This window comes from Ochlerotatus camptorhynchus, unplaced genomic scaffold (assembly GCF_037179485.1).
Source record: "Ochlerotatus camptorhynchus isolate MF236.1 unplaced genomic scaffold, CSIRO-AGI_Acam_v1.1 ptg000141l, whole genome shotgun sequence".
Taxonomy (NCBI): Eukaryota; Metazoa; Arthropoda; class Insecta; order Diptera; family Culicidae; genus Ochlerotatus; species Ochlerotatus camptorhynchus.
In genome coordinates, this window is record NW_027040631.1 from 1,962,628 (window position 1) to 1,989,937 (window position 27,310).

At 45.2% G+C, this 27,310-nt stretch overlaps 1 protein-coding gene across 1 annotated transcript; it reads right to left on the reverse strand.

The window, feature by feature from the left end:
* Positions 1 to 388: 388 nt before the first annotated feature.
* On the reverse strand, positions 389 to 27,310 carry yl (Putative vitellogenin receptor yl). The gene is made up of 6 exons (XM_065221315.1): positions 26,957 to 27,310; positions 6,060 to 6,289; positions 5,218 to 5,970; positions 4,412 to 5,158; positions 3,933 to 4,349; positions 389 to 3,870 (listed from the first exon to the last, which is right to left on the reverse strand). The coding sequence occupies exons 2-6, from the start codon at positions 6,268 to 6,270 to the stop codon at positions 500 to 502; spliced, it is 5,499 nt and encodes a 1,832-aa protein (XP_065077387.1). The 5' UTR covers positions 6,271 to 6,289; positions 26,957 to 27,310; the 3' UTR covers positions 389 to 499.

Genomic DNA, 27,310 nt, shown 5'->3' on the forward strand with positions numbered 1-27,310 from the left:
AGATTGTTATGATGTGTTATTGACACGCACCGCCACGCCCTTCGGGGAAGCGTTCAACCTTGATTCTGGTCAGGCGGGTGTTTATTTTCACGCACTCGTTCGCTTCCGGAACGGTCGGAAAAAGGGTCGCGTGTTCCCAAGTAATAACCTTCCATCTCGGGAACGGGAAAATGGGAATGGAAGTCACGTCTGCTCGTTTCCACTCCCACTCCGTTGCCTCAGTGTGTGTGTGCGTGACTGTGGTAAACAATGTGCGATTTGCTGATGGTAATGGATGTTGCGTGTCATGTAAGCAGTATACCTTCCAGGGGCAGTCATCCAGTTGTAAGCAAAAGCAAGCAGAGCGAGCGTTGTTTTTAACAACTGACAACTATATTTGTTACAAATTACTAAATGACAAGCCTACTACACACTAATTCCTAACAACTACAAATTCGGGGTTTTTCTCCTTACTTTTTGCCAACAAAGTAACTACAAAAAATCACAAACGATAGACGAATCACATGATTAACCGCTGCCGGGGATCGTCCCCGCAGTCGTAAGCGTCTTTCATCGAGTCCGCGTCGGACATGTTTTCCAGCTCCATGGTAATGTCGTGCTGCCTGATCGTATCGCTGGAACCTGGTTCGGTTGGGACCGCACCCGGGGGAGGCGTTTCCAGGGTCAGCTCCGTGTGGGTCGCCGTCTGGCGAAGTCGCGGAACGCTCTGGAACATTTTGACCTCGGCCGCGTCGACCGTGCTGAGCTCCGGATTGTGGAAGTGCATGCCGATGTCGAATTTTTGCTGGAAGCGACGCCGGTAGATATACCCGATGCCTCCGATGACCAAAGTTAGGATCAGCAATACCAGGAAGACATTGGCGACCGTTGAGGCAGTCGAGGATTGATCCGATGGTTCGTGGTCATCCGGTGCGGTTGCGGCGAGGTGTGTTTTGACCTTGGGACTCATGGCGTCCGAAGTGTGCGGACAGATGTCTTTTTCGTTGATGTGCTCGCCGTTATGGCAGATGCACTTACCAGATCCATCCTCTCCGGGTACGCAGACGTGGTTGCAGTTGATCTTTTTCGCATCGCAGGCGTTATCCGTTTCGGGTTGGCGTGATTCCTGAACGATCAGAAGCTGATTGGAGTTGTGGACGTTCAGCTCCAGGAGGCGACATTCGTAGTCGCCGTAGAGTTTACACTGTCCTACCGTGGACGATGCCATGTTGAGGACGAGCGCTTGATTTTCGTACAAGGTGATTCCGATCGGACGGCTGACGGCAAGATTTTGCTTCTCAACGATCGTGCGCAGTTGTTTGCCCTCGTAGTCGATCATCTTGATCGTTCGAGTGCTGATGTCGGTAATGTAGAGCAACTTGTTTTCCGTGTCGCACTGGAGCGAGGTCACATGCGAGACGTCCTTGCTGATGATCAGCTGATTCTGCCCGTCCATGTCGGCACGGTAGATGATCGAATGCGGAACCTCGAAGATCCAAAAGTGCATGACGGAGTAGAACAGGATCCGATTGATTGGATCAACGACCACGGATTTAACGAAGACTTGCGAGGTGAAGGTGATGATTCTCGAGCAAACTTGGCGCTGAATTGAACATAATTTGATGGATGGTTCTGATCGATCGTAGAAGTAGAGGTTCCCGGTGACCCAATCTACCGATAGATGCTCCGGGTGGCCAACGTTGTACAGAACGTGGGTGCTGTTGCGTTCAATATCATGCTCGTAGATTACCGGGTTGTACTCGTCGGTAAAGTAGAGCATCTGTCGACGAACGTCCACGTCCATGGAAGTGATGCGAGATTCGTTGGCCTGAATGAGGATTCGGATCGACGGTGGACTTACTTCCAGTTTTCGGATTTGATTGTACGAGGTGTATAGGACGTAGCGGCTGGGACCAATAGCTTTGCAGGAGATCTTATCCGACCGTAGCATAAATCCGGGATTGCAGGAGCAGCGATACGAACCAAACGTATTCCTACACTGCTGAGCGCATGGTCTTCCCTCGGAGCACTCGTCTACGTCCTGACAGGACTTCTTGTTTCCTGCCAGAGTATACCCAACGCGGCACTCACAAATCGCTCCAGTCGGTGTTTTGATGCACTTGTGTTCACAAGGACTCTTCTTGCACGCATCATCGCACCCCTTGCCTTCGTCCTGCCCATCATCGCAGTCCTTCTTTTCGTTGCAAACCTTGCTCATTTCGATGCAAACACCAGGTTTACACTCGAATGTGCCGTCCCCACAGGCCACATGCACCTGAACATCCTCTCGGGACGTTCCACAATCCACTTCATCGCTTCCGTCATCGCAGTCGACCTCCTTGTCGCACCGCCACTCTTTCCGGATACACTTGCCACTCTTGCACTGGAACTCATGGATTCCACAGACGCTACACTCCGCCTCGTCTTCCCCATTCGGACACTCCGATGTTCCGTTACACCGTACCGCAATATCCAGGCACTTTCCAGATTTCGGACATAGGAACTTGGTCGGATTATCGTCCTCCAATCCGACACACGGCTCTGCTTCAACCTTGCAGCTCAGTTCATCAGAATTGTCTCCACAATCGTTGTTGCCATCGCAAACCAGTCGATCCTCGATGCAATGCCCCATAGCACACTTGGTGAAGCCAGCCTTACACTCGCTCTTCTGCAAACACTTTTCATGCTCATCCGACCCATCCGAGCAATCTGGAGATCCATCGCACTCCCACCACCTCGGAATACACTGCCCCGTGTTACACCGGAACATCTGCGGTCCACAGGTCGTTGCATTCGTCTTCTCATTGTTCAGCTCCGTGCATCCCACCTCATCCGACCCGTCCAAACAATCCGGAAACCCGTCGCACAGCGTGTTCACATCGATGCACATCCCATCCGGACATGCATGCTGATTCTCATGGCATCCAATTCCCCGATCGTACCCCTCGCAGTTCTTCTCGTCCGAGTGATCTCCGCAATCAAAGTGTTTATCACATCGCAGCTTCTGATCGATGCACTTGCTCTTGTCTGCGCACATGAACTCATCGTAACGACATTCCAGTTGCTTCACCCTGTCCTCCCCATCGCAGCCCTTCTCGTCGGACCCATCCGCGCAGTCCTTGTTTCCGTTACATCGCTTGCTGATCGTTAAGCACTCGCCGCTGGTACACTTGAACTCGCAGTCGATCGCGTCGATGCAGGTTGTGTTCTTCGGTGAACTGAAAATCATTCCCGTCGGACAGATGCACGCCGTACTGTACATCCCGGCGGGGACGCAGATGTGCGAACAACCTCCGTTCTGCTTCTGACAGGGATGATCGTACCGCTGAAGTGGTTGACTTCCCAGCAGAATGATCTCGTCCGGGACAGCCCCGTACGGTGGTTTATCGATGGTGATCTTCTTCGTCACTCCGAGGTTGTGCTTGTCGGACCAGTAGAGGCGCTTTGATCGATAGCAGGTCCAGAACAAACTGTCTCCGACGATGGCTATGGACACCGGGAGCCGGAGATATTCCCGGAACAGATGCCGAGTGTCACCTTCGTAGCTGGTGAACTCGATCTTGCTCAAACCCATGTCGTTCCAGTAGACCGAACGGAGATCCCGATCGGCGACGAAGTTGAACGTCCCGTTCCCACTGACGCGTTCCTCGATGATGTGCAAGTGAGGACCTCGACCGGTCATATCCTGGCGGTCGATGTGGGTGTGCGGAACTGGTGACGAGGATCGCAGGGCGATGAACATTTTACCGATCTCGGAGATAACCGCTAGGCCGACGGGCTTGTCCATTCCCAGATAGTGCTGGATGATGGCTCGCTGGCGGGTCTGGAGTGAGAAGACTTCGATCGTTGATCGCTCGCTGTCCGCCCAGTAGAGGTTATTGCCGAGGAAGTCTGCGGGGCAGGTGGATCGTTAGTTTTGTGATAATACATTAGAACAGATGGTGGGTTAGTACCGAAAGCCAGAGCGGAGATGTTTCCGATTCCGGTTGTGATCAGTCGCTGCGACGCCTTCGTTTTGAGATCAACGGTGAAGATCGCCTTTTGACGATTATCGGCGACGAAGATTTCCCCGGTGATCGTGTTGAAGGCCATCCGGTGGAAGAAGATTTGGAAGGCATCGGCTTGGGATGTTTCGTGCCGTCCGAAGGTTTGCGTTTCCAGCTTGACCAGGTAGTTGGAGATGCCCAGCAGGAGGTACTGCCGCTTGATCGTTTCACGACACGAATGCTTGTCCGCCTTAAGGCTCATACCGTATGGGCATGAACAGCTGTAGCTGTCATTCGGTGCCAGCAGACAGAGGTGGGAGCAGAAGTTGCCCAAGCAGGGATGATCGCCCTTCGGTTGCAGGGCGGGGTGGTAAATGTAGACGTCTGGGGGAAAAGGTTGAGTCAGTAAGAATATACAGTTATATGGATTACTGAGGTAGACTTACCGAAGATCTGTCGGTCGTGCACTACAATTTTGCGGTCCTTTCCGTTGAACTTTTCGCAGGATTGAATGCTCTTAGTGTCCCAATCGGACCAGTAGATGCGATCGTTGAACACGGAAATCGAAAAAGGATGCTTGAGGACATCAGACAGGACCGTCACCCGGTTAGTTCCGTCCATTTTGATGCTTTCGATCTTCTTCAGTTTGGCATCAACCCAGTACAGTCGCTCGTTGGGCCAATCCAGACTCAGTCCATTTGGCCAATGGATGTCTTTGTCGATCAGGATCTTCTTGTTTTTACCATCCATATTGGCAGTTCCGATCATGGCGTTATCTCCCCAGTCCGAGTAGAACAAGGTTCCGTTCTGAGGCAGCAGAGCTATACCTCTGGGTTTGTGCAGCGTATCTTGGATAAGTATCGAACAGTGAACACCATCGTTCGAGCAGACGGCAATCATCATATGGCCACTGTCGCTGAAGTAGATGTTCCCGGTGAGCCAATCCAGATCCAGATCCTCGGGAGAAGCCAAACCGGAGGTCAGCAACAGTTCGCGTTTGCTTCCATCTTCCAGCGATCGCTCGATCGATTCCGTTTTGAAGGAGATGTCCGTCCAATAGACGTGCTTTCCATCGTAGCTGACACCGATCACCTGCGAAAGGTCCTTTGCCACGTAGTACTGATGTTTGGTGTCCATGTGCAGTCCACCGATGGATTTCTGAGTGGTGTACAGCAAGAGCGGTTCGGCAAGATCTGTAAAAATGACGAATTTTTAGGGGTGAGGGTATTTCAGGACATGCATCAACTCTTACCATCCAGCTCGCATGTTCTTGCATCTTCCTTTAGTTTGAACTTGTTGACGCACGTACACCGAAACGACCCCGGAGTATTCTCACACCCCTGCGAACACAATCCGTATCGTTCACACTCGTTAATATCCTCGCAAGCTTTACTCTTCTTGTTGAATTTGTAGCCCGGTTTACACAGGCAAACCGCGCCGTGCGGCGTATTCTTACAACCCTCTGGACACCTCAAGCTATCGCACTCCTTCGATTGGCACGATCCTCCCTCGTCGCTTCGATCTCCACAGTCATCCTTCCCGTCGCAAACCTGTTTCAGATCGACGCACGTGCTATTGTCCGCACACTCGAACTTGCCATGCTCCAAATCACACCCGGCGAAGCAGTTCTCCTCATCCGAGCCATCTCCGCAATCGTCGATTCCATCGCAAACCCAATCGTGGCTCTTGATGCAGTGTTTGTTCTTGCACAGAAACCCCTTGCACTTCTTTTCGATATCCAAGCATCCGATGGTCTCGTCCGACCCATCCAAGCAGTGCGCCACCCCGTCGCAAACCAAGTCCACCGGAATGCACATCTTGTCCGTGCAGGTAAACTCGAACTTGCTACATGGCACCGGTACGTGCGGCACTTCGAAATTCTCGCAGTTCTCTTCATCATCCCCCAACGGACAATCATCGTGCTTGTCGCACAGGAACGACGCACTGATGCAGCTGTTGTCATGTTTGCAGCGGTACCACATCGGTTTCTTGCATAGGAAGTAATCTACCGAAGAAGAAGAAGAAGAAGAAGAAGAAAAAGAAGAACAGAAGTGAATCCAAGCAACCCATGGCGATAGCGTACTACGGACTTACCACACCCAACTTCGTCGCTCCCGTCGGCACAGTCCTTGTTGCCGTTGCAGTGGTTCGTGTCCGGGATGCATACTCCGTTGTCGCAGCGGTACTCGTTGTCACCACATGGGGTAGCCTTCACGACCCGACTGGACGACTTGCGACCGGCGTCCGCGCCACCGATTATGACGGTGCCGATCAGCAGCAGTACGATCGCACTCGATCGTAGCATGATCGATGCGGAACGAAATCTGTGTGGCGGCAAGGGTGCGAGGTTTAGTTGAAAGATTCATTGGTTTATATAGGGTAGAGAACTACTTCTTCCTCATCGCCCATTTTGGGCCAATCGAGCAGAAAACATCAAATAAATCCATGATTTCAGAGTTAACATGCCAATTAAGCGTTTGGTACGATTCTTTAGTTAATAAGCTACCAAACGAAGTCAATGAGAACGCGTGATATAAAGGTTTGCACCCATTATTCCCAGAAACAAAAGAAGCGCTCCGACAGAATCAATGTTTATCTTCATCCGATAGGCCGAAGTGAATTCATTGGCGTTTCAATGCGTTAGGCCGAGTTTAGAATCCGTAGGCCGAGTTTGGTGTCAAGAAGTAGTGTTAGACTTTTGACAATATCTCAACGATTGGTTTCTCTACGTACGGAAAGGTAAATTAATTTGGAAGCCATCAGTAATAATAACATTCCGTTTGGTGCTTAACTAAAAACGCTAAAAAAGCTAAACGCTAGATTAGGAAAGACTAAGTGCGGGTTGTGCTTAATAGGCCGGAAATGCGGTAGTTAACCCTATTTCGAAGGAATAGATTTGATTTCGTTTCAGCGATATCGGGAAACACATAATACACGTGGAGAATCTCTTCAAGAGTTATAATCAATCATATGTAGAGTTTTGTGCTTTCATTAGACGTTCTATAATTGTCCTCAGAATTTCCTTGGAATCCTACTTAGAATTATCTTGAAAGGTACCTTGGAATTTGAAATCCTTAAGTGTTCCTTCAAAATTCCCTGGGAATTCTACATAGAATTCCGTTGGTGTGCTTCTCGTGTTTCTTTGAATTTCTCCATAGAAGTTCTCTAGAAATTCCGAAATTCCGTGAAATAGAACCAGTCCTCAGGATTCCCTTGAAATTCTCCCCAGAATCTGTTAAGATGCTCGAAAATCTCTCAATCTAAAAGGTAAATTTGTTTCAATTGCGTTAATTATTACTATATTTAAAGACCATTTTCCAAAACTATTTTTTTAAGTGATGAGAGGGTGGTGGTGAGCCATTTTTTTTTTAGAATCCGTAGAATTTCTTCGGTACAAAAAATCTAGAAAATCCGTAGAATTGTGCAATTGATGCGACTATCCGAAGATCCGTAGTGAATCTAAAAATCCGCAGATCTACGGATATACCCGTAGTAACTGTAGTAGATAGTGTTAGTGTGGAATATAAATGAATAGAATCAAGTGAGCGTGAAGCGTAATCGACCGTATGTAAACGGGTTCTTATTGGTTCGGGAATTTAGTTACAGCTAGAGCTATAAATATGAGGTACCTTAGCTCGTTGACTGCATTCTTATGACGGACCATGGAGAGAGCGGACGACCAGCAGAAAGAATAGCGGCACTAGCGGACCAACAGAGGGAGTAGCAGATTCGTAGAACCGTGACCATCCTCTTTCTTGGGAGGATGCTACTGGCGCTCCCTGAGAGGGCAGTTGAAATTCCCCTTAGCGGGTAGATGGAATTCCCCCTATATGTAGTCAGCTTGGATAGAGTTAGTGTGGAATAGAAATGAGTAGAATCAAGTGAGCGTGAAGTGTGATAGCCCTGTAGTAGATAGAGTTAGTGTGGAATAGAAATGAGTAAAATCGAATCACGCTTGATCGTATGTAAACGGGCTCTGATTGGTTCGGGAATTTAGATACGGCTAGAGGTATAAATATGAGGTACCTAAGCTTGTTAACGGCAGGCACATTCTCTGCTTAACCATCAAGCTGTACAGTCTGATTTTCTTTTCGCTCGCTCTCTCGAGTCGTTCGGTGTTTTAAGTCGGTCATTGGTCGTGGTACCCGTCGCGAGTTTTCGCTTTGGCTAGCAACGTGTCGTCAGTTCTCGCCTCACTTGTGGCAGTCGCTAAATCGGCGGTAGTGGAGCAACAATTGAATGCCTCCACTCACCCGTTGAAGAAACAAAAGGTCATGGATCGCCAAAGTTTGGATGGAACCGCATCCGTTCAAAATGCCCCGAAAAGGCCTCGCAAGAAAGCTGGTGCCAGCAACCACACGGAAAGGTTGCTTCAGAGTAATCCGTTCTCGGCACTCCCCGAAGAAGCAGATGTAGATCCAGTTGAGAAACGGGAAAAAGTGCCTCCACTAGACTGATGCAAAATTTGACTTTTTAGCTCCACAATGCTTAAATGGTTTCAAATCGGGTCCTGATTAGCCTTTCAAAGTTACAACTCATTTGGTTATAAACAGACTTCGCACAAGCCATTTGAAGTTTACATGTAAATTACTATGGGAAATCTCAACTTTTTGTTCATTGTCTTCTAGTCTTTTTCCATATTAAGCTGCGAAACCGTTCGATAGCCATTCTTATAGAAAATTTTCTCAGCTGCAACTTCGCCGAAGATCATTTCTATGTAAAACGAGCCAGGAAAAAGTTATTAATTATTCAAGAGATTGAAAAACTTATGACATGATCAAGCAGCTGCTCTGTAGGCAACACTGTATTTTGCAGTGTGACATAGTAGCCATGATTTTTGTGTCCTATTCAACGCCCCAGAAACACCAATGTTGCCTGCTGAGCAGTTGATTGAGCATGATCATAAGACATCAGTGCATTGAACCATTGATAACTTTCGATCCTTGCATTTAATCAAAAAGTGGTCTTGAGCAAAGTTGTAGCTGGGAAAATTTCCTACAAGTACAGTTGAAAGTTTTTGAGGCAGACCGATATGGTGAATTATTAGATAGACATCAACAAAAATCTTGGTTTTACCATAGTAATTCCCATACAAACTTCAAATGGTTTGTGCCATCTCAGTTTCTCACCAAATGGGTTCAAATTTTGAGAGGTTAGTCAGGATCCGATTTGGAATCATTTAAGTATTGTGGAGCGAAAATTTCAAATTTTGCATCACTCTAGCCTCCACTGTTCACCTCGACGAAGGAACTCGCGTTGCTCAGGAATGAGCTGGCTAAAAATAAAATCCATCCGCTGTTCAAGCTGTGCAGCACGGAGATCAAAATCTTGTGCTCGACGCTGGCGGACTACAACGCTGTTGGCACTTTTCTTCAGCTGAACCGGTTTGAGTTCTACACTCACGACGTCCCTAGAAGAAAACCACTGAAAATGGTGATCCGTGGTCTTCCAAATCTCCCTGTTGCGGAGATTAAAGCGGAAGTGGACCACCTTCATCTGCAACCAATCAACATTTTTCCCATTGCGAGACGTGATGAAACCAGTGCATTCCGGGACCAGTTGTACCTGGTGCACTTCGATAAGGACTCCACAAGTGGGGCTGCTCTGCGGCAGATTCGCGCCTTGTTCAACATCGTGATTCAGTGGGAGTAGTATCGCCCTCCGCACCGTGCACTCATTGTCTGGCATTTGGGCACGGTACGAAGAATTGTCACATTAAGGCTCGTTGTGGCAAATGTGCTGGGGCTCACAATACTACCGCCTGCAAGACGGAAGAAGAAGCTGAACCTAAGTGCGTGAACTTCGATTCCAACCATCTGGGCAGCGATAGGAGATGTCCCAAGCGAGCGGCCTTCATCCAGATCCGTCAACAGGCTGCCACGAGGAACCAACCTGTTCGACACCGCAATAATCGTGCTCCTATTGTCAACATGGACACGTTTCCAGTACTTCAGGCCAGTGTTGGAAAAGTTCGCGATATTTCATGAAGTTCACCAAGGGAAAAGTTCGTGAGTCATAGTGAGTTTTCGTGAACTTTTCCATCACTGCTTCAGGCTCGTCGTATGGTCCCGAAACTAGCACCGCTTCCATTAAATTAGCGCCCCCCCCTTGCGAATCCAACATCAGATCAAGCGGGTCCCAACCACCCTTCAGTTCAGCATCGCCTCACTGCCCCGGGATTATCGTACGTCCGTGCTGTCAGGTTTTGTGCTCAGGTGAGTCAGAAGAAAATTCTCCACTCACAAGCGACAAACTAGTGATCCTCGTGACTGAGGTGATCATAATCTTACGCACCACCAAGACACTACCTGAATAGCTTCGTGCAGTTATGACCCTCGTGCAAAAGTATGGACCGTGAAGCCATCAAAATAGTCAACTGGAACGCTTGCTCGCTCAAGAGCAAAAACATTGAGTTCGTTAATTTCCTCAATGAACATAGCATAGACATCACCGAAACACACCTGAAGCCGGAGATAAATGTTCACCTCCCCGATTTTCGGCTCGTAAGACTAGACCGGACCAGTGGCTATCGCATTAAGGAGAAATATTGGCTGTCGACTGCTACCGAGTTTCCAGCTGAAGATGATCGAAGCGGTGGGTGTGGAAGTCTCCACTCCTATCTGCCCTATTACCATCGCTGCGGCCTACTGTCCCAAACAAACCACCATCAGGGACGGGTCGGCAGCAGACCTGCGGAGAGACATCATCAGACTAACTCGACGGCGCGAAAAGTACATCATCGCGAGCGACCTGAACGCTAAATACCAGGGGCAACAGTCGACGCAACCAAAACGGCACAATCCTGAACGACGACCTGCGCCAGACTCTCCCACCCGGTTGAGCCGGTGTGGCATATTCATCAGCAACATGGGAGACAACATCTCGCAACCTGTGACCCACCAGGAGCGGAGTTCGGACCACTATCCGGTGGTGGCCGATGTGGGCTCATCCGTCAACTGATTCCAAGCTTCGCGACGCAACTACCATCGTGTCAGCTGGGAGCAGTTCCAACAATGTGTCCACTCCACTGTTGACTACGGTGTCCTTCCGGAGACGCCCGAAGACGTTGACCGGTGTCTGCGTTCCATCGAGGAGGCGATATCCCGGGCCAGGGAACAACACGTGCCAGTATCCAGACAGGTGAGCAATACTCTGAACCTTGATAGAATTACCAAAAATCTCATCAGACTCTGTAACTCCATTCGAAGGCAATACCAGCGTTCTGGCTTGCATGTCGTGAAGACCCACTGTAATCGCCTAACAAAAACCATCCAAGCCAGGATGGTGAACCTCAAAAATCAGGACTTTGCTAACAAGATCCGCTCTCTCCCAGATTGTGCAAAGCCCTTTTGGAAGCTAACTAAAATCCTTAAAAAAAAGCCCAGATCCATTCCACCACTGACCCCACTGGATCGTGCCGGCGTTCTCTCGGACAAAACATGGTCAGCCCTCAAGAAGCTGAGGTTGCTGAAAATACAACCAATCTTCATCAGATTCCCTTGATGGCTCTCCTTGATGGTTTCAACCTGCATGACTTTACGCAAATCAACTCGATACTGAATAGCAACTCTCGGCTGCTTGATCTCGTTCTGGCGAACGAAGCTGCAGGACTGGAATGTTCTATCCTAGAAGCCCCAGAGCCTTTGATTGGCATCGACACCAATCATCCTGCGTTGGGAGTTTCCATCAACCTATCTGTTCCTGTTCGCTACGATAACCCCCCTGTTGATGTACATGAGCTCGACTTTCGTAGAACAGATTTCGTCGCGCTGAGTCACTCGCTTGCCCAGGCAGATTGGCAGTTCCTTGACACGTGTTCATCTATTGATGAAGCCGTCTACTACTTCGCTGAGGTCGTTGGCCGGGCAATAACTGATTCTGTCCCATTGAGGAGACCCTCTCCCAAACCCGTATGGTCCAATACTCGACTACGAAATTTGAAGCGTCTGAGATCGAAGGCCCTCCGTAAATACTGTCGTACTCGTAACCCATTCACCAAACGATTATTTTCAACAGCGAGCAACGAATATCGCACATATAACCGCATTCTTTACAAGAGCTACACAAGGCGTGTGCAGGCTAATTTACGGCTTAATCCAAAGCAGTTCTGGTCATTCGTGAATACCAAACGAAACGAGGAGGGGCTACCAGTCGAAATTCACCTGGGTGATAGAATAGCCAGCAATTCCCTTGAGAAATGCAATCTTCTGGCAGAACATTTCAAAAGCATTTTCAATGACACTACGGCTTCGTTGTCCCAAGTTGCTGAAGCGGTGAGGGACACTCCCAGTGATGCTTTCAATTTTTCGATTACCTCAGTTACAGTAGACCTCGTCGAATCCACCATCAAGAAGCTGAAATTTTCTAATGCTGCTGGCCCTGACGGGATCCCCTCAAGCATCCTGAAGCGATGCTGTTCAGAGCTTACAACACCGCTTTCGAAGCTGTTCAATATTTCATTACAGCGGGGGGAGTTTCCTACGCGTTGGAAATCGTCATTCATGTTCCCGATCTACAAGAAAGGAGACAAGAGAAACGTCGAAAATTACCCAGGGATCACATCACTCAGTGCCTGCTCTAAAGTTTTCGAAATCATCATCAACAACGCATTATTCTCTAGCTGCATAAATTACATTTCTCCTGACCAACACGGTTTTTATCCCAAGAGATCAGTTTCAACAAATCTAGCTCCGTTCATTTCTTTATGTCTTCGGAGTATGGAAGCTGGAGCGCAGGTGGACGTTGTATATACAGATCTCAAGGCTGCATTCGACCGGGTTGACCAGTGACCACTCCATACTGCTGGCTAAACTTGAAAAACTCGGTGTATCCTCGGGTTTAACTCGTTGGTTCAAGTCCTATCTGACCAATCGGGAACTTTGTGTTAGAATCGGATCAGAGCAATCGGACTATTTTACAAACAGCTCCGGTGTTCCTCAAGGTAGCAACTTGGGACCATTGCTATTCTCGATTTTTGTGAATGAGGCCGAACTGATCCTCCCAACTGGTTGCAGATCGTTCTACGCGGATGATGTGAAGATCTATGTGATTGTTCGTAGCTTCGCCGATTGCTTGCGGCTTCAGCACCTAATCGATACTTTCGAAGAGTGGTGCTCAAGAAACTATCTCACGTTGAATGTACAAAAATGTAATATTATCTCATTTCATCACAAGCTGAAACCAGTGGCATTCAACTATACGATAAATCACCAACTTCTGCAACGTGTGGACAATGTTCGTGACCTAGGAATCACGCTGGACTGCGCCTTAACATTCAAGCTTTATTACTCGGGCATCGTTGCGAAAGCTAACAGGCAACTCGGGTTCATTTTCAAGATCGCTGACGAGTTTCGCGATCCTGCCTGTCTAAAAGCTCTATACTGCTCTCTAGTGCGATCGATCTTGGAATTCAGCTCGGTAGTATGGTGCCCGTATCAAGCAGTTTGGATAGCGAGGCTTGAATCTGTTCAAAGGAAATTTGTTCGGTATGCCTTTCGTCACCTTCCTTGGAATGACCCTGTGAACCTTCCGCCGTACGAAGATCGTTGTCAACTCCTGGGTCTTGAAACACTAGAACATAGGCGGACGATTAGTCAGGCCGTGTTCGCAGCGAAAGTACTTATTGGTGATATCGACTCTCCAGGAATCTTGGCTGAATTCGAAATCTACGCACCCGAACGAGTTCTTCGGTCGAGGAGTTTCCTGCATCTTGGACCTCGTGCTGCGAACTACAGCTTGCAGCTTGCATACGGTTCATGTCTGGGCGTTTCAACGAGTTTTACGAGTTTTTCGACTTCAACTGTGCAGCGGAAACCTTTCGTCACCGTATTCAACACAGACTTCTGAGAAGATGAGTGGCTGTCTATTGAATGTACACGTGAAGGATTGTGCTACCTGTTTATTTTTTGTTTCCGGTTCAACTGCATGACGAGGACTTCTACCTGATTCACGGACAACTCTATGCCATAGGAGGGTTACTTTTTTATGCTATAGACTTGATTAATGTTCGTTGTAATTGTATTGTATTATTGTGATTCATGTATTTCGAAAAGATATGGGGTTTTTACGCCTTTTCTAGGCTTTTCCCCATCAGGCTTCATTTAGACACGTTAAATCCGATGAAGAAAAACAAAATAAATAAATATTTTTTCCTAGGAATCCGAGATTAAGGCTGACGAACTGTTGGACTATATCAAATAATCTAAAAACATGAACAGGTTTCTACAACCACCTGGCACTGACTTTTAATCTGTGCTTCCGACTTGGCTACTTCCCCTCGTACTGGAAGTCAACTAAAGTCATAACCATCCGAAAACCTGGGAAGGATCCGTCCTCTCTTTCAAGTTATCGACCAATCAGCCTTCTCTCAGGGTTATCAAAACTATTCGAAAGAGCAGTCTATCAACGGCTCCTAACATCTGCCGAAGAAAACAACTTGTTACTCGAGGAACAGTTTGGTTTTCGGAAACCAGCTGACTTGAGTAACAATCATTCTCAGACGGAACAAGTCTGTTTCGAACACATCTGCCATGGCGTTGTTGGACATTGAAAAAGCGTTCGACAATGTCTGCCATGATGGCCTGGTGTTCAAATTGCAGCAGTACGGTCTTCCAATCTTCCTGGTGAAGTTAATAAACAACTATCTATCGGACAGGACGTTCCGAGTCTCTCTGAATACCATCACATCGGATGCTTTCAACATCGGTGCTGGGGTTCCACAAGGAAGAATCCTTGGCCCCATTCTATTCAACCTGTTCACCTCCGATATGCCAGCTTTCCCTGATGGTGGATCGTTGTCTCTGTTCGCAGATGACACATCCATCGTCTACAAGGGTAGGGTCATCGGAGCTCTGACTGCCAAACTTCAGAGAGGCCTGGACCATATTTCAACAGCTGGAAGATCCGTATCAACGCGGCAAAGACCCAGGTCATCATCTTCCCACACTCTATATCTCCCAGACTTGTTCCGTCGGAGAATAATAAGATCTGCCTGAACGGCACAGTGGTGGAATGGTCGAAAGCGATAGTCTAGCTCGACTTTAACACTAGACAACAAGCTGATTTTCAGGGAGCACGTTGACAAAACGAAAACCAAATGTAACATCTTGATAAGATCACTGTATCCACTTATCAACAGTAGGTCTACTCTATCCCTGAAAAATAAACTTGCTGTCTACAAACAAATCATCCTTCCCGTAATAGAATACGGGATGCCAATTTGGGAGAGTTGCGCCCAATTCCATCACCTTAAACTCCAAAGGATCCAGAACAAGATCCTTAGGATGGTCGTAAACAGTCCCCCGCGGACTAGAAATTCGGAGATCCACCTCCTGGCTGGAATTCAGACATTAGAAGAACGGAGAGTAATCATCCTGGAAAGGTTCAGAGACACCTGTCTGAGATCAACTCATCAGATCATACGTGATCTAGCACGTTAGGCTTAGTCATACTTGTAGTTAGGTAGGTTATCACTTTTTTCAATGCAAACATAACACATCGCTATCATCACCAAGACGCACTTGAAGCCCGAGCTGAACGTCTTCCCTCCCGACTTTCGGCTTGTAAGACTTGACCGCACCTGCTCTGGTGGTGGGGGAGTGGCCATCGCTGCCAGACGGAACATCAGTTGCCGGCTGCTACCAAGCTTCCAGCTGAACACAATCGAAGCCATCGGGGTTGAGGTGAGTACATCACTTGGCCCTATCACCATCTTCGCGACCTACTGCCCCAAGCAAACCAACTACAGAAACGGGTCGTCAGTGACCCTCCGGCAAGACATCATCAAACACACCCGAAAGTGCGGGAACTTCATAATCGCTGCTGACCTAAATGCCAAACACCAAGCTTGGGGCAACGGTCGGAGCAATCAAAACGGCACCATCCTGAACGAGGACCTGTAAGAGGGGCTTTACACCATCTTGTCCTCGGACACTCCTACTCGGAGTTCATGCAACCATCGACATCTTCATCAGCAACATGGGCCACAACCTGTGGCCTACCAGGAGCTGAGCTCGGACCGCTATCCGGTGGTGGCCGAAGTAGGCTTCTCTGCTAACAGGTCACAAGCATCCCGGCGCAACTACCATCGCGTTAGCTGGGACCAGTTCCAACGATGCGTTGACACTGCTATCGACTACGAGGAACATCCGCACACTCCCGAAGACGTCGACCGGTGCCTGGAAATCTCGGTCCGGTCACGACAATGGCACAGTGAGTACGATAGTGTAAGTATAGTGGAATGACTGAAGAACTGAAGAATTGTTTTGAAAAATAATTGCCATGACCTGATGGATGGTAGATAGAATTACCATGACCTGATGGATGGTAGATAAGAATTGCCATGACCTGATGGATGGACTGAAGAAATTTTATGAAATGACAGAGGGTAGTATGGGTCGTTACAAGAGTGCCGTCAACGAGCTTAGGTACCTCATATTTATACCTGCTAACCTATCAAAACTCTCGAACTAATGCGGTCGTCAAAAGTTCAAGTCCAGGTCCCGGTGCAAGTAAATTATGGGTTTAATTAAATCTGGCGATGACAAACGTTCAGAATAATATAAATTCGGTCAATTTCTTGAACCTACCTAACTAAAAAACCAAAGATTTAAGTAAACTAAAGGAGATAAATCGATACAAATCTCTGATAAAAGGAAAATTCCCAAAGGCTTGGCAGCCATCATAATGAAGACTTTTTTACCTAGGGGATGAGTACTTAAGGGGGTTAGGTTTTGTGGGAATGTCACTGATGAAGACTGCACATTGTAGTCGAAATACGTATCTGTCATGGATACCAAAATTAATTAAGTGGAATTAAATGGAAGATAACCCTTTTTTGCTGTTTTATTTAAAGCATTCTGCTAACAACCCAATTTCATCACTTCAAGCTGTATAGTGATTATTTGGTAGTTGGGAAAAAGTGCCTTTCAATTTCATACTCAGTTTAAACAGCTGGATATGGGCTGAGTAGAAGCATTAACGAATATGGGATTAAGAGCTGTATAATGTGACCAAAACTAGCCGTCTAAGTTCGCCAGATTTGCTTGTATACAGATTGTGTAAAACTTGTCGACCCTAGCCCCTCCCGCCCACTTTTTTTAAGCTCAGGGAAATTCGAAAAAGCATACAAAATTTCCAAAAAGTTTATTGATTTCGTACAATTTTTGGGATCTTTGTATAAGCTCAGGCCGATGACAAGGTCTATACTAACAGCTATGTTTGACAGTAGGCAGCATGTCCGGGGCCCAAATCGTTTGTTTTGCTATACTGGGCCCGCTGTCACCGTATACAATGTTGCCTACGAGCCTGCCACCGGGCTGTATAAGCTTGAGGAAATACGTAACAGTTTGTCAGAAATTTTACTTCAATAAAGCTCAATGCATTTTCTGGATGTTATGGAAGTATAGGAACCTTATTTTTCGGACACTTCGTCGAATTTTAGAAATTTACGTTGCTAGTCATGGATTTTTTATAATTGATATCAATAAAGTCCTCTAGAGATTTAGGTAGATCACGTATTACTCTAAAAATCTGCAACGGATAAAAAAATCAAATGTCGTCTGTTAGAGCGAGAAGACAAAAAGTATCGATGCCATAATTTTGCATGTGCATCCCTAGATAGCTTAAGTTCGAGAGAGAATCTCTCCCGCCAGGCCACTCTTGATCCATAAAAAAGTGCAGTGGAAGGAATATCGGCGGAATCTAGTAGCACTAGAAAACCTAATCGTTCCCCAGTGGGTAGAAACCGGAACTTCACGGTTGCTGCGACGCGACGGCATACACACTTAGATTTTTTTTGCCGAAATGGGCACCACCGAGCAGCTCGGCATTTTATTTTGCTGGATCTCAGTGAAAAACTTGCCGAGATCTCAGCTAACAAACATAAATTTTGCTGAATCTCGGCAAGTTTTTCACTGAGATCCAGCAAAACAAAATGCCAAGCTGCTCGGTGGTGCCCATCTCGGCAAAAAAAAATCTAAAGTCGTTTTCGTTTTTGCGGTGTAGCTACACCGCTACACCGCAAAAACGAAAACGACATAAGTACGAACAACGGGGGAGGCGTTTGTGAGGTTGTTGACAGCGAAGTCACGCGTTGCACCACTTGACAACTTGAAGAAAGGAAACAAGCGGCTCTCCACTCCACGGCTATAGAACTGTCGTCAGCACACCTTTACGAGAAGGTCACAAGCAGTCTCGGCATCGAAGCGAAAGGCTTATTCTGGACGGACTCCACGATTGTCAATTCGACAGTGAGCATGCATAAGGGCCTATACGCGATGATCGATTCTCTTCGTCGATTTTCTCTTTTGTTAATAACTCGCTAGATTTAACGTTTCTCGGTGCGTTTGCTGTTGCTTTAGATAGCCAATACAACCTGTTACTACTCTGCATTGAACAAATTCCAGAAAATTGTTTCGCTTAGCTGTAGCAATGCAAAGAGAAAATCGATGAAGAGAATCGATCATCGCGTATTTGCCCTTATGCATGCTCACTGTCGAATTGTTGGGTTTCTTCGTCGCCGTCAAGATGGAAACAGTTCGTAGCAAATAGGGTTTCGGTGATCCAGCACATCACGAAATGGAATGATTCGAGCGCAGCTACAATACGAATCGCTCTGGTTCAACGGTCCACATTGGCTGAGGTTGGACGAGGACAACTGGCCATCTGCTCCTCAGATACACGAAGAAGACTTCGATCCCATGGATATCGAAGCCAAGAGCATAGCGACAGCACTTCCAGTGGTTACTCCAACCGATATCTTCAGCTTCAGATTATCGTATACACATCTCTTGCGTTTGACTGCTTGGCTTCGCAGATTCCTCCACAATTCGCAACCGGTGAATCGTGAAAATCGACGGTGTGGTCTTCTCACAACGCTCGAACTAGAAGATGCTTCAAATGCGTTGGTCAGGCTCTCCCAACAAGAAAGCTTCTCGCTGGAGTTAGCTGATTTGACAAACGGTAGAGAAGTTCTTGAATCGTCGAAGATTTCATCACTACAGACGGAGTTCAAATACGGAATACTCTGCGTTGGCGGCTGGATTCGCCATGCATCGAATGAGACCGGTCGCAAACGCCCGTTTATTCTGGTTCACTGCCATCGAAATATATTGCTTGGTGGCAGTGCTGAGATTTGTCATTGTCATTGACAGACTTTCGCGCGATATTGACAAAATTGTTCGTCACATAGTCACTGACAGACTTGATCCTCAAAAAAACCTTCGTCAAAATCTCATTCATTTTTTCGTCAATGACAAAGATTCACCTGGTAACAAAAAGTGTAATTTAGTATATTCTGTGTTACATTATTGTTATCCAAGTAGCTCAGGACGTAGATACTTGTTCACTAAAATGGATCCATGTAATTGTTTAGCTAAAGTCATTTAATTTTGTTACAAATTTAGCTAATAAACAAATCTGCACATGTTCGTCACTGACACCATTGTCATTGACAATTGACATGGTTTGCCTTGACTATGACTGTTAGCTAAAATGAGTGACCAAAGCAGAATTGTCAATATCACCGTGTACTGTCGAGATTTTGCAGCACTGCTTGGTGGACAACAGCTCACGATTTCGTCCGTTTGAGAGCGGTTCTGGCTAACAAAAGCCCAGAACCTAGTGCGAAAGGTCATCCACAAGTGTGTACCGTCGTCAGAAGTTCAGCTGAAGACCAGATTCAGTTCCGTTTCATCCCAGTACGTTCGCCAAATTTCGGAGGGATATGGGAGTTGGCAGTCAAGTCGATCAAACTGCTTTTCAAGCGAACGATTGGCTTGCATACTCTTTTGTACGATGGGGTGCAGACGATCTTGACCTAGGTGGAAGCAGTGTTGAACTCGCGACGTCTCACACCTCTCAGTACCGTCCCGGACGATTACGAGGCGTTGTTTAATTGCGATTGCGGAACCCGACTTGGACGGGATCCCTGAAAATCGTCTATCAGCGTGGCAGAAATCGCAGCGATTCACGCAACTGCTGTGGAAAAAGTGGTCACAGTGGTTTGATCTCCTCAAACCATGGAACCATGGTGGTTCTGGAGGAAGAAAATCAGCCACCACTGAAGTGGCTACTGGGGCATGGGACAAAGGTCCACGCAGGTCGTGATGGGTCGTTAGTTACCGCAGAGCAATCTCAAAGATTTGCGTACTACCGATTCGAGATTCGCCCTTCGTTTCGGTCTCCCGAAACAGTCTCAGCCGATAGTAAATCGAGCCAGTCAGTCGAGGTCTGTATAGTTTCAGTGGTGGTCTGATTTGAGGGCCCTTAGTAAACGTGAGCGGTACGTACTGAATACGCTGGCTGAACTGGAGAATTGTGCGACGAAATATGTCTTGAAGTGAGCAAGTTACGACGGACTGAGCCTGCAAATGCTAAAGAAGCTCGGCAAGGAAACTACTGCATGGATTACGATTCCCGCATACATGTTGTATTCCCGGCTGGACCCTGCCACTCTTCGGCAGTGGGAAATACTCCACAACTCCCCCTGGACGGCAGGTTGATCAGTAAGTATTCTAAAGATCTCTAGTTGATCGTGGATTTCAACAAAGTCCTCTGGATATTTTTTCAAGACATCAGGTTCATTGTATAATATTCTGAAATCTGAATTAATCCAATGCGTAATCTCACTGAAACTGTTGGAGTAGAATGCAAACTATCACAATCAGATTTTTAGGATGATGAAAATAACAATGATCGTTTCGCCCTAGACTCCGATTGTTAAACACTCCATTGTCAAGGTTTATTAAGTATTATTCTATAAAAAAAACGTATTTTAAACGATTCCCTTCGGGCTCGAGGTAGACAACCAAATGTTCCAGTTCGGGATATTTTGGCTAGACACGATATGGAGCTTATGAAACTCATATTTGTTTTCTTGAAGGATATTAGCCTTAGATTCTAGTTGGATTAACTTTGTGTTTAGTTTGTATTTTGTGTGTGTTTTTAAAATGTTTGTTTTTGTAGTAATTGTATAATCACAGGGTTGATATCATAGTTCATAGTTTTAAAAATAATGAAATGTTTGTATCGTAAATCACATCACAGTAACCTAGAGACAACCGCGAGAATGCGCTTCAATACCTTTAACTTTAGATTTAAGACATTAATACTAGATAGAGCTGGAATTAGGGCCTAACAGCTTTTGTAAACAATATCTTGTTTTGATGATTTCTAGAAATTCAAGGCTCGCCCACGCAAACCAACATCCTCATCGGGTAGGCAAAGACTTCCCCTATCCGATGGTAAGGTTGGTCTGCGTGTACGTGCCTTGAATTCCTAGAAATCATCGATAGAAGTCATTGTTTACAAAAGCTGTTAGGCCCTAATTCCAGCTCTATCTAGAATAATGTATAACTCAAATGATAACTTGGCTCTGTAAAGTTTATTCGATTGAGCCTGTACAAATAAAGTAATTACACAATGTAGAACATTAACTACTTTTTAACTCCATTAATTACAGTTGGAATTTCGTAATTGAAGTACATTAATTACATTTTCAATACTTTTAATTACATTAATTACGGATAGATAATTTCAATTACCGTCAGTACTACTTCAAAACGCATTAATTATTTTAAGTACTTTTGATTACATTTTAACTTCAACGCACCGGTTCTTTGTATTGCGTGCTCCTCAGTGAAGGTAGACCCTCTATCCTCAATTGGGTTCTTTAATGGTATTGAGGTTAATGCATATTCGTAATCTGCATTAAAAATGGAACCCAAACCCAAAATTTCTTCAATTTTGGTACACTGGAACTATTTTAAATCAGTACGATTACATTTGCAAAAATCACCTTAATAGCGCCCCTCGGTGTCACTTTGTATGGGAGCGAGCTGTCAGTTTGTTAAGTTAGTGTCAAACAGTGAAGTTATTATTTTGCTTTTAATCTTGATTTCAAAATCGAGATGAAAGTGTGTGGGTTTGAAAAAATATCGCTGTGCTCAGAAAACGAAGTTCTTTCAGATGATACATAAAAACCGATATATTTTTCAAAATGAAAGAACCCAATTAAGGAGAGTAGGAAAGTGGAAGAATGTAGTAGATAGAGTTAGTGTGGAATAGAAATTAGTAGAATCAAGTGAACTTCACGTGTGATAGACCGTATGTAAACTATAGATACTATAGATTCCATGGATAAGCGGAGGCACAAAAAGTTGTTTTGGTAACCATGAAAAATAAATGATCAAACTGGCATCCATGAAAAATGTTCATGCCATCATAGAACTCTTCGTTGTGCAGTTTTGTTTTGTTTCTTGCGTAAAAGTTCAAAATGAAGTGCAAAGCAAAATCTTTGCAACAATGAGTCGAGGAATGGTTTGCTTTATCTTTCCTTCTTCCGTTGTCCACGAAATAAATCGGAATGTGCAAGTACTTAAAATCTTAAAATCGTTCGATACTCGTTTCAGCGAGGAAGACGGGAAGCGGAACAAAAACGGATGTGAGGAACCACCATAAGGACGTGGAGGTGAAAGAAATATTACGGAAGAGATCAGACATTTCGGTACGTACTGTTGCTCGTAAAAAAAAAATGTTGCCAACTTTCGTGCATACTTCGCAGCATCGACAATGAACGAAGTAATTCAAGGTGAAAGCTGTGCCGAACCGATGACGAGCAAAATGTCACAGCCAGTGCTCGTAATACCAACAGTTACCTCTATGGTAATACCATAGAGGTAACTCTAAGACTAGTAGGTCCCGAAGAAACGTGCTCAACTTTTTGGCTCAGCTCTGGTACTCTCTTAGGTCCCAAGCTAGTCGATTCACCCCTCGAAACATAGGAAAATCCAATAACCCCTCATTTTATCTGTCAAAATTTCATAGCGAATCAAAACAAACATTGTGTAGTACTAGAATATTGACTAGAATGGGGTACGTTATCCGATTTGCTTGGGATAGGCTAGTCAAGTAGTGAGCCAATTTAAAATCGTTAGTTTCGTATTGATTGTTGGTAATACCCCGTACAGACTATGGCTTATATCATGTGATATAGGTTTTCTTGCAATGAGCACTCATACATAGGATTTTCAGTGAAAACTAGATGTATGAGTGCTCATTGCAAGACAGCCTATATTACATGATATAAGCCATAGTCTGTACGGGGTATAATAGTACGTTCAGAATAGAGAGGGTCTAGTATAAGAGAGCGCTCGGCTGGTTTTGAGCCAAACAAACTGTCAAAGCCAGAGCCAATCGAGCACCGCCTATCTCGATTACACTGGCAGTGTTGCTAGAAACCACTGTGGCATAGGTTGCCAAGACAGTTTGTTTTGAATCCGCTCTTATTTAATTATTTATTTGGAGCGAGATTTGGAGGGAAAAGCCCACACTTGTGGGCGCAAAACCTCATCATTTCAGTACCAACAGATAACATGGAATCCTACAGATACATTTGCTTGAACTAAGTCCTTAATACCCCGGACAGACTATGGCTTATATCATGTAATATACGCTGTCGTGCAATGAGCACTCATACATCTAGTTTTCTCTGGAAATCCTATGTATGAGTGCTCATTTAATATATTACGTCATATAGGTTGTAATGTGAACGGGCTATAAAACGGGAGATATTAAAATCAAAGCAGTTATAACATTTGTTGAAAATCTTGCACATGCTAGTTAAAGCGAGGGGGGCGACTCTATCTACGCTGCAGGAAAGAATGTGTTGTGCTGTGGCTAGCTGCTCGCACGCTGAGTAGATAGAAAGAAGATTGATGACGATTCTGAAGATTTCCTGCAAAAAGATGATGCGCGATGCAAGTAAATGCGAGAAATGCAAGAAGATTTTTCGAAGATTGATTCGTTAGTGTGAGATTTTTTGAGCATCTACAATTGAGATTAAGATGTGTCGTTCCCCTCGAGTTAAAGGCTCATTAGCGCCGTAGTTTGTGCGAGAAGCCGGAATATTGAAAAAAATAATAAGAACGTAAATTTACGCGTCTGATATTGACATTCAACTGCTGCAGAAGTGAACCGCAATAAATGTCCGATCGTAGGAGATCAGCGATGAAGGTAGCCTTAGAGACGCCTCGGTGAACACTAAGTAAATGTAGGACATCACATTACAGCGAAATTCATAACTAGGGAGATTGAAAGGATCACTCCAGGGTAGCCAACGAAGGGCGAAACGTACAAATCTTCGCTGAATGGCCTCAATAGGATTCACCCCGTTGCTGTAAAAAGGAGCCCATACTACGGAACAGTACTCTAATGTGGAGTGGACTAGCGAACAATAGAGTGTTTTTTTTTAAACAGAAAATGTCCCTAAAGTCTTTGGCAAAACGAAAAATGAAACCAAGTTGAGAAGACGCCTTAGCGGAAACATAAGCCACATGGCCCTTGAAGGTGAGTTGTGAATCAAGTAGGACGCCAAAGTCTTTAATGGTAGATTCACGGCTTAATATTTGCTCATGCAGGCTGTAAGCATAACATATAGGTAATTTTTTCCAGGAAAACGTTATAATGGCACATTTAGAGTCATTTAATACCATCCTGTTCTTGTCACACCAAACAGCTGCTGCTGAAGAAACAATGCATCACTTCGATCTTTGATGACGGTCCTAGATGACTGCCTTGAGGTACACCAGAAGAAACAGCGAACGTTTGAGAAAAATGATCTCCAATCTTCACTGACATATGTCGACCGGTGAGGTATGAGCGAAGCCAATCAAGAAGGGAACCGTGAAAACCAAGTCACTCTAGTTTGGCCACTGCAATCTCGTGATTGATTTTATCAAAAGCAGCAGAAAGATCGGTGTAGATAGCATCCACTTGATGACCTCTTTCCATCTCGCGTTTGATTGATGATGTGTATTGAACGAGATTTGTAGCGGTCGACCTCTTCGGTATAAATCCGTGTTGTTCAGTCGCGATGTAACTAGAGCATGTGTTTTAAATAATCTAGCACCAATAGTTCAAAATGTTTTGCGACTGCACATAAAGCAGCGATACCATGGTAGTTGGACACCGACTGCTTATTGCCTTTTTTGAAGACAGGGAAAACAAAAGAATCCTTCCAGCAGTCGGGAAAGATCCCAGAATCCAAAGAGAGGTTGAAGATGGATGCTAAAGGTGCGGCCAGCACTCCAATACAGTTCTCTTCTCTTATACTAGACCCTAGAGAGGGTCTAGTATAAGAGAAGAGAACTGGTATCACGTAATATAGACTATCTTGCAATGAGCACTCATACGAAATATTTTCTCTGTAAATCCTGTGAACGACTGTTGATATTTAGATAATCTATATTCCCAAGAAACATTGCAAGTTTTATCATGATTTTAAATCTTTCTCCAAGTCTATCATGGTTTACAGAACCCTCTTCTTCTTCTTCCTCGCATTTCAAGCTTATTGCGTGCTCTCAACTTAGTGTTCTAGATGCACTTCCTTAGTTACTAATTGAGAGCTTTCGATGCCTGTACCATTTTTGCATTAGTATAATTGTGTGGCAAGTACAATCATACTCTATGCCCAGGGAAGTCGAGAAATTTACCAACCCGAAAAATTCCTAGACCGGACCGGGAATCGAACCCAGCCACCTGCAGCATGGTCTTGCTTTGTAGCTGTGCCTTTACCGACTTAGCTAAGGGAGGTCCCAGAACCCTCATAAAACCCAAATTGTTACTTGAAAACATAAAAAAAAATCATGTAAATCTAGGTGCTCTGAGAGTGACATACAGGAGCGTCTATTTTGACATAAATTTGAGCCATAACAGACGCTAAATATAGCTCAATAAAGGCCCAAACGCAATGTGGGCGGAAGCGGAACGGAAACGGAAAGTTTGACAGTTGTCACTAATGACATCAAGATGCCTAACCGAAGTCGATTTGATTCTAACTAGTTTTCAATCCGACAAGTAGGCTTACTCAGATCGGGCTTTTCCGCTGCCGTTGCCGTTCCGCTTCCGCCGTCATTGCGCTTGAGCCTTAAGGTGATCCAAGAGACGTTTCTCAGTGGAACTGACAGCTAGAAATCTAGAGTGTGTGAGTGATCTGGTGTAAATGGTGCTGAATGTAAACATAAACAAAGCAGAAATTCACATGAGAATAAACTGCCAGTGATTTGTAAAAAGTTCTTGGTAAACAAAAAAGTCTCGGAGCACTTAATATTATATCAAGCTGAACATTACATTAGGTCCTCAGTAACATTGACAGATTCTCTTCGTCGACTTGCACGGATAGAAATCTTCGTATAGGACCTATGTGGTTTGTCTTATGGAATGTATAGGGCTAATATTTTGGCAAAAATGTATATGAATGAAATAATTACTTTTCGTTTCGTGTGCTCTTTGTATCCCCACGGCCATTTACAGACATTCCCAGGTATCTTCTGAACACAGATCGATAAAAGAAGCTTTTATCTAGCATCTAATACGGCAAACACAACAAGAAACGGTTATGTGCTCAAGTTATTAACGATGTTACTTAGGACATAATGCAATCAATGTTACTTAGGACCTAATACAATGTTCAGCTTGACGTGACATGTTTGTTTACGTTTCATCCTCAAAGTCAAAGATGGATTCCATCACGTGTAAAATTAGTTATTTCTTAGTGTGTGGGTTGCGTAATATCAGGCATAGTCTGAACATAGTATAAATCAACAGTAGTACATTTTTTTCACTGAAATTCTGATTTGTAATCCTTCTTTGAAGTAGTAAGCAGTCTTTGTAAAAATTCCAACGTTAAATGCTAGATTTTGGCGCCATCCAAGTAGTCGACCTTAGAACTGGTTGTCATTTCTATCACTATTACCCCAACTATGCTGAGGAAAGTCCTGTCAGTGCTATGCCCCGCTAGGCTGCCATACGAGCTTTTTTTTTTCTTGGTTTGTCCTACAATTTTGGGGTTATTAATAGCGAATTTGCCACAGCCAATGAACTGTTCTTCTGTTTTAGGAACTACCAAAAAATGTCCCATTTTTCAGGTAGCGAGAGGTTAGGCGTCGGTCATGTCAACAGATGTGACCGCGCACACGTGGTCACCTACTTACCCTTAAATTTATTCTCCCTTCCTCTCGAGTAAGCGTTGTTATCAACCAAGTAAAACAAAATTACCGTTACAAGTCAAGGTCACACAATCGACTAAACATGCTGACTGATACACTGGATTGATAGGCACAATAGAAGCCGAGAACTTCTCTGCCAGCTCGCGATCAAGTTGGCCTCGACAAATCTAACTTACAGACTACCAATAACACAATACTGATAGATACGGGTTCGGTATCTCGAAAAAAAAAAAAAACTAATCACTAAAGGATCACAAACGGTAAAACAATGCAAAAGTGAAGAGTTTGAAAATGTCCGGGCGGGGGACGCGATCGCAAAATGGAACCGAGTTGGGTGTG

Excerpts from the sequence above, each read along its gene's own strand:
- yl (XM_065221315.1), bottom strand. The coding sequence starts at position 6,270 with ATGCTACGATCGAGTGCGATCGTACTGCTGCTGATCGGCACCGTCATA. Across the intron at positions 5,971-6,059 it reads GAGCGACGAAGTTGGGTGTG|ATTACTTCCTATGCAAGAAA; the intron begins GTAAGTCCGTAG and ends CTTCTTCGGTAG. Across the intron at positions 5,159-5,217 it reads AAGAACATGCGAGCTGGATG|ATCTTGCCGAACCGCTCTTG; the intron begins GTAAGAGTTGAT and ends TCATTTTTACAG.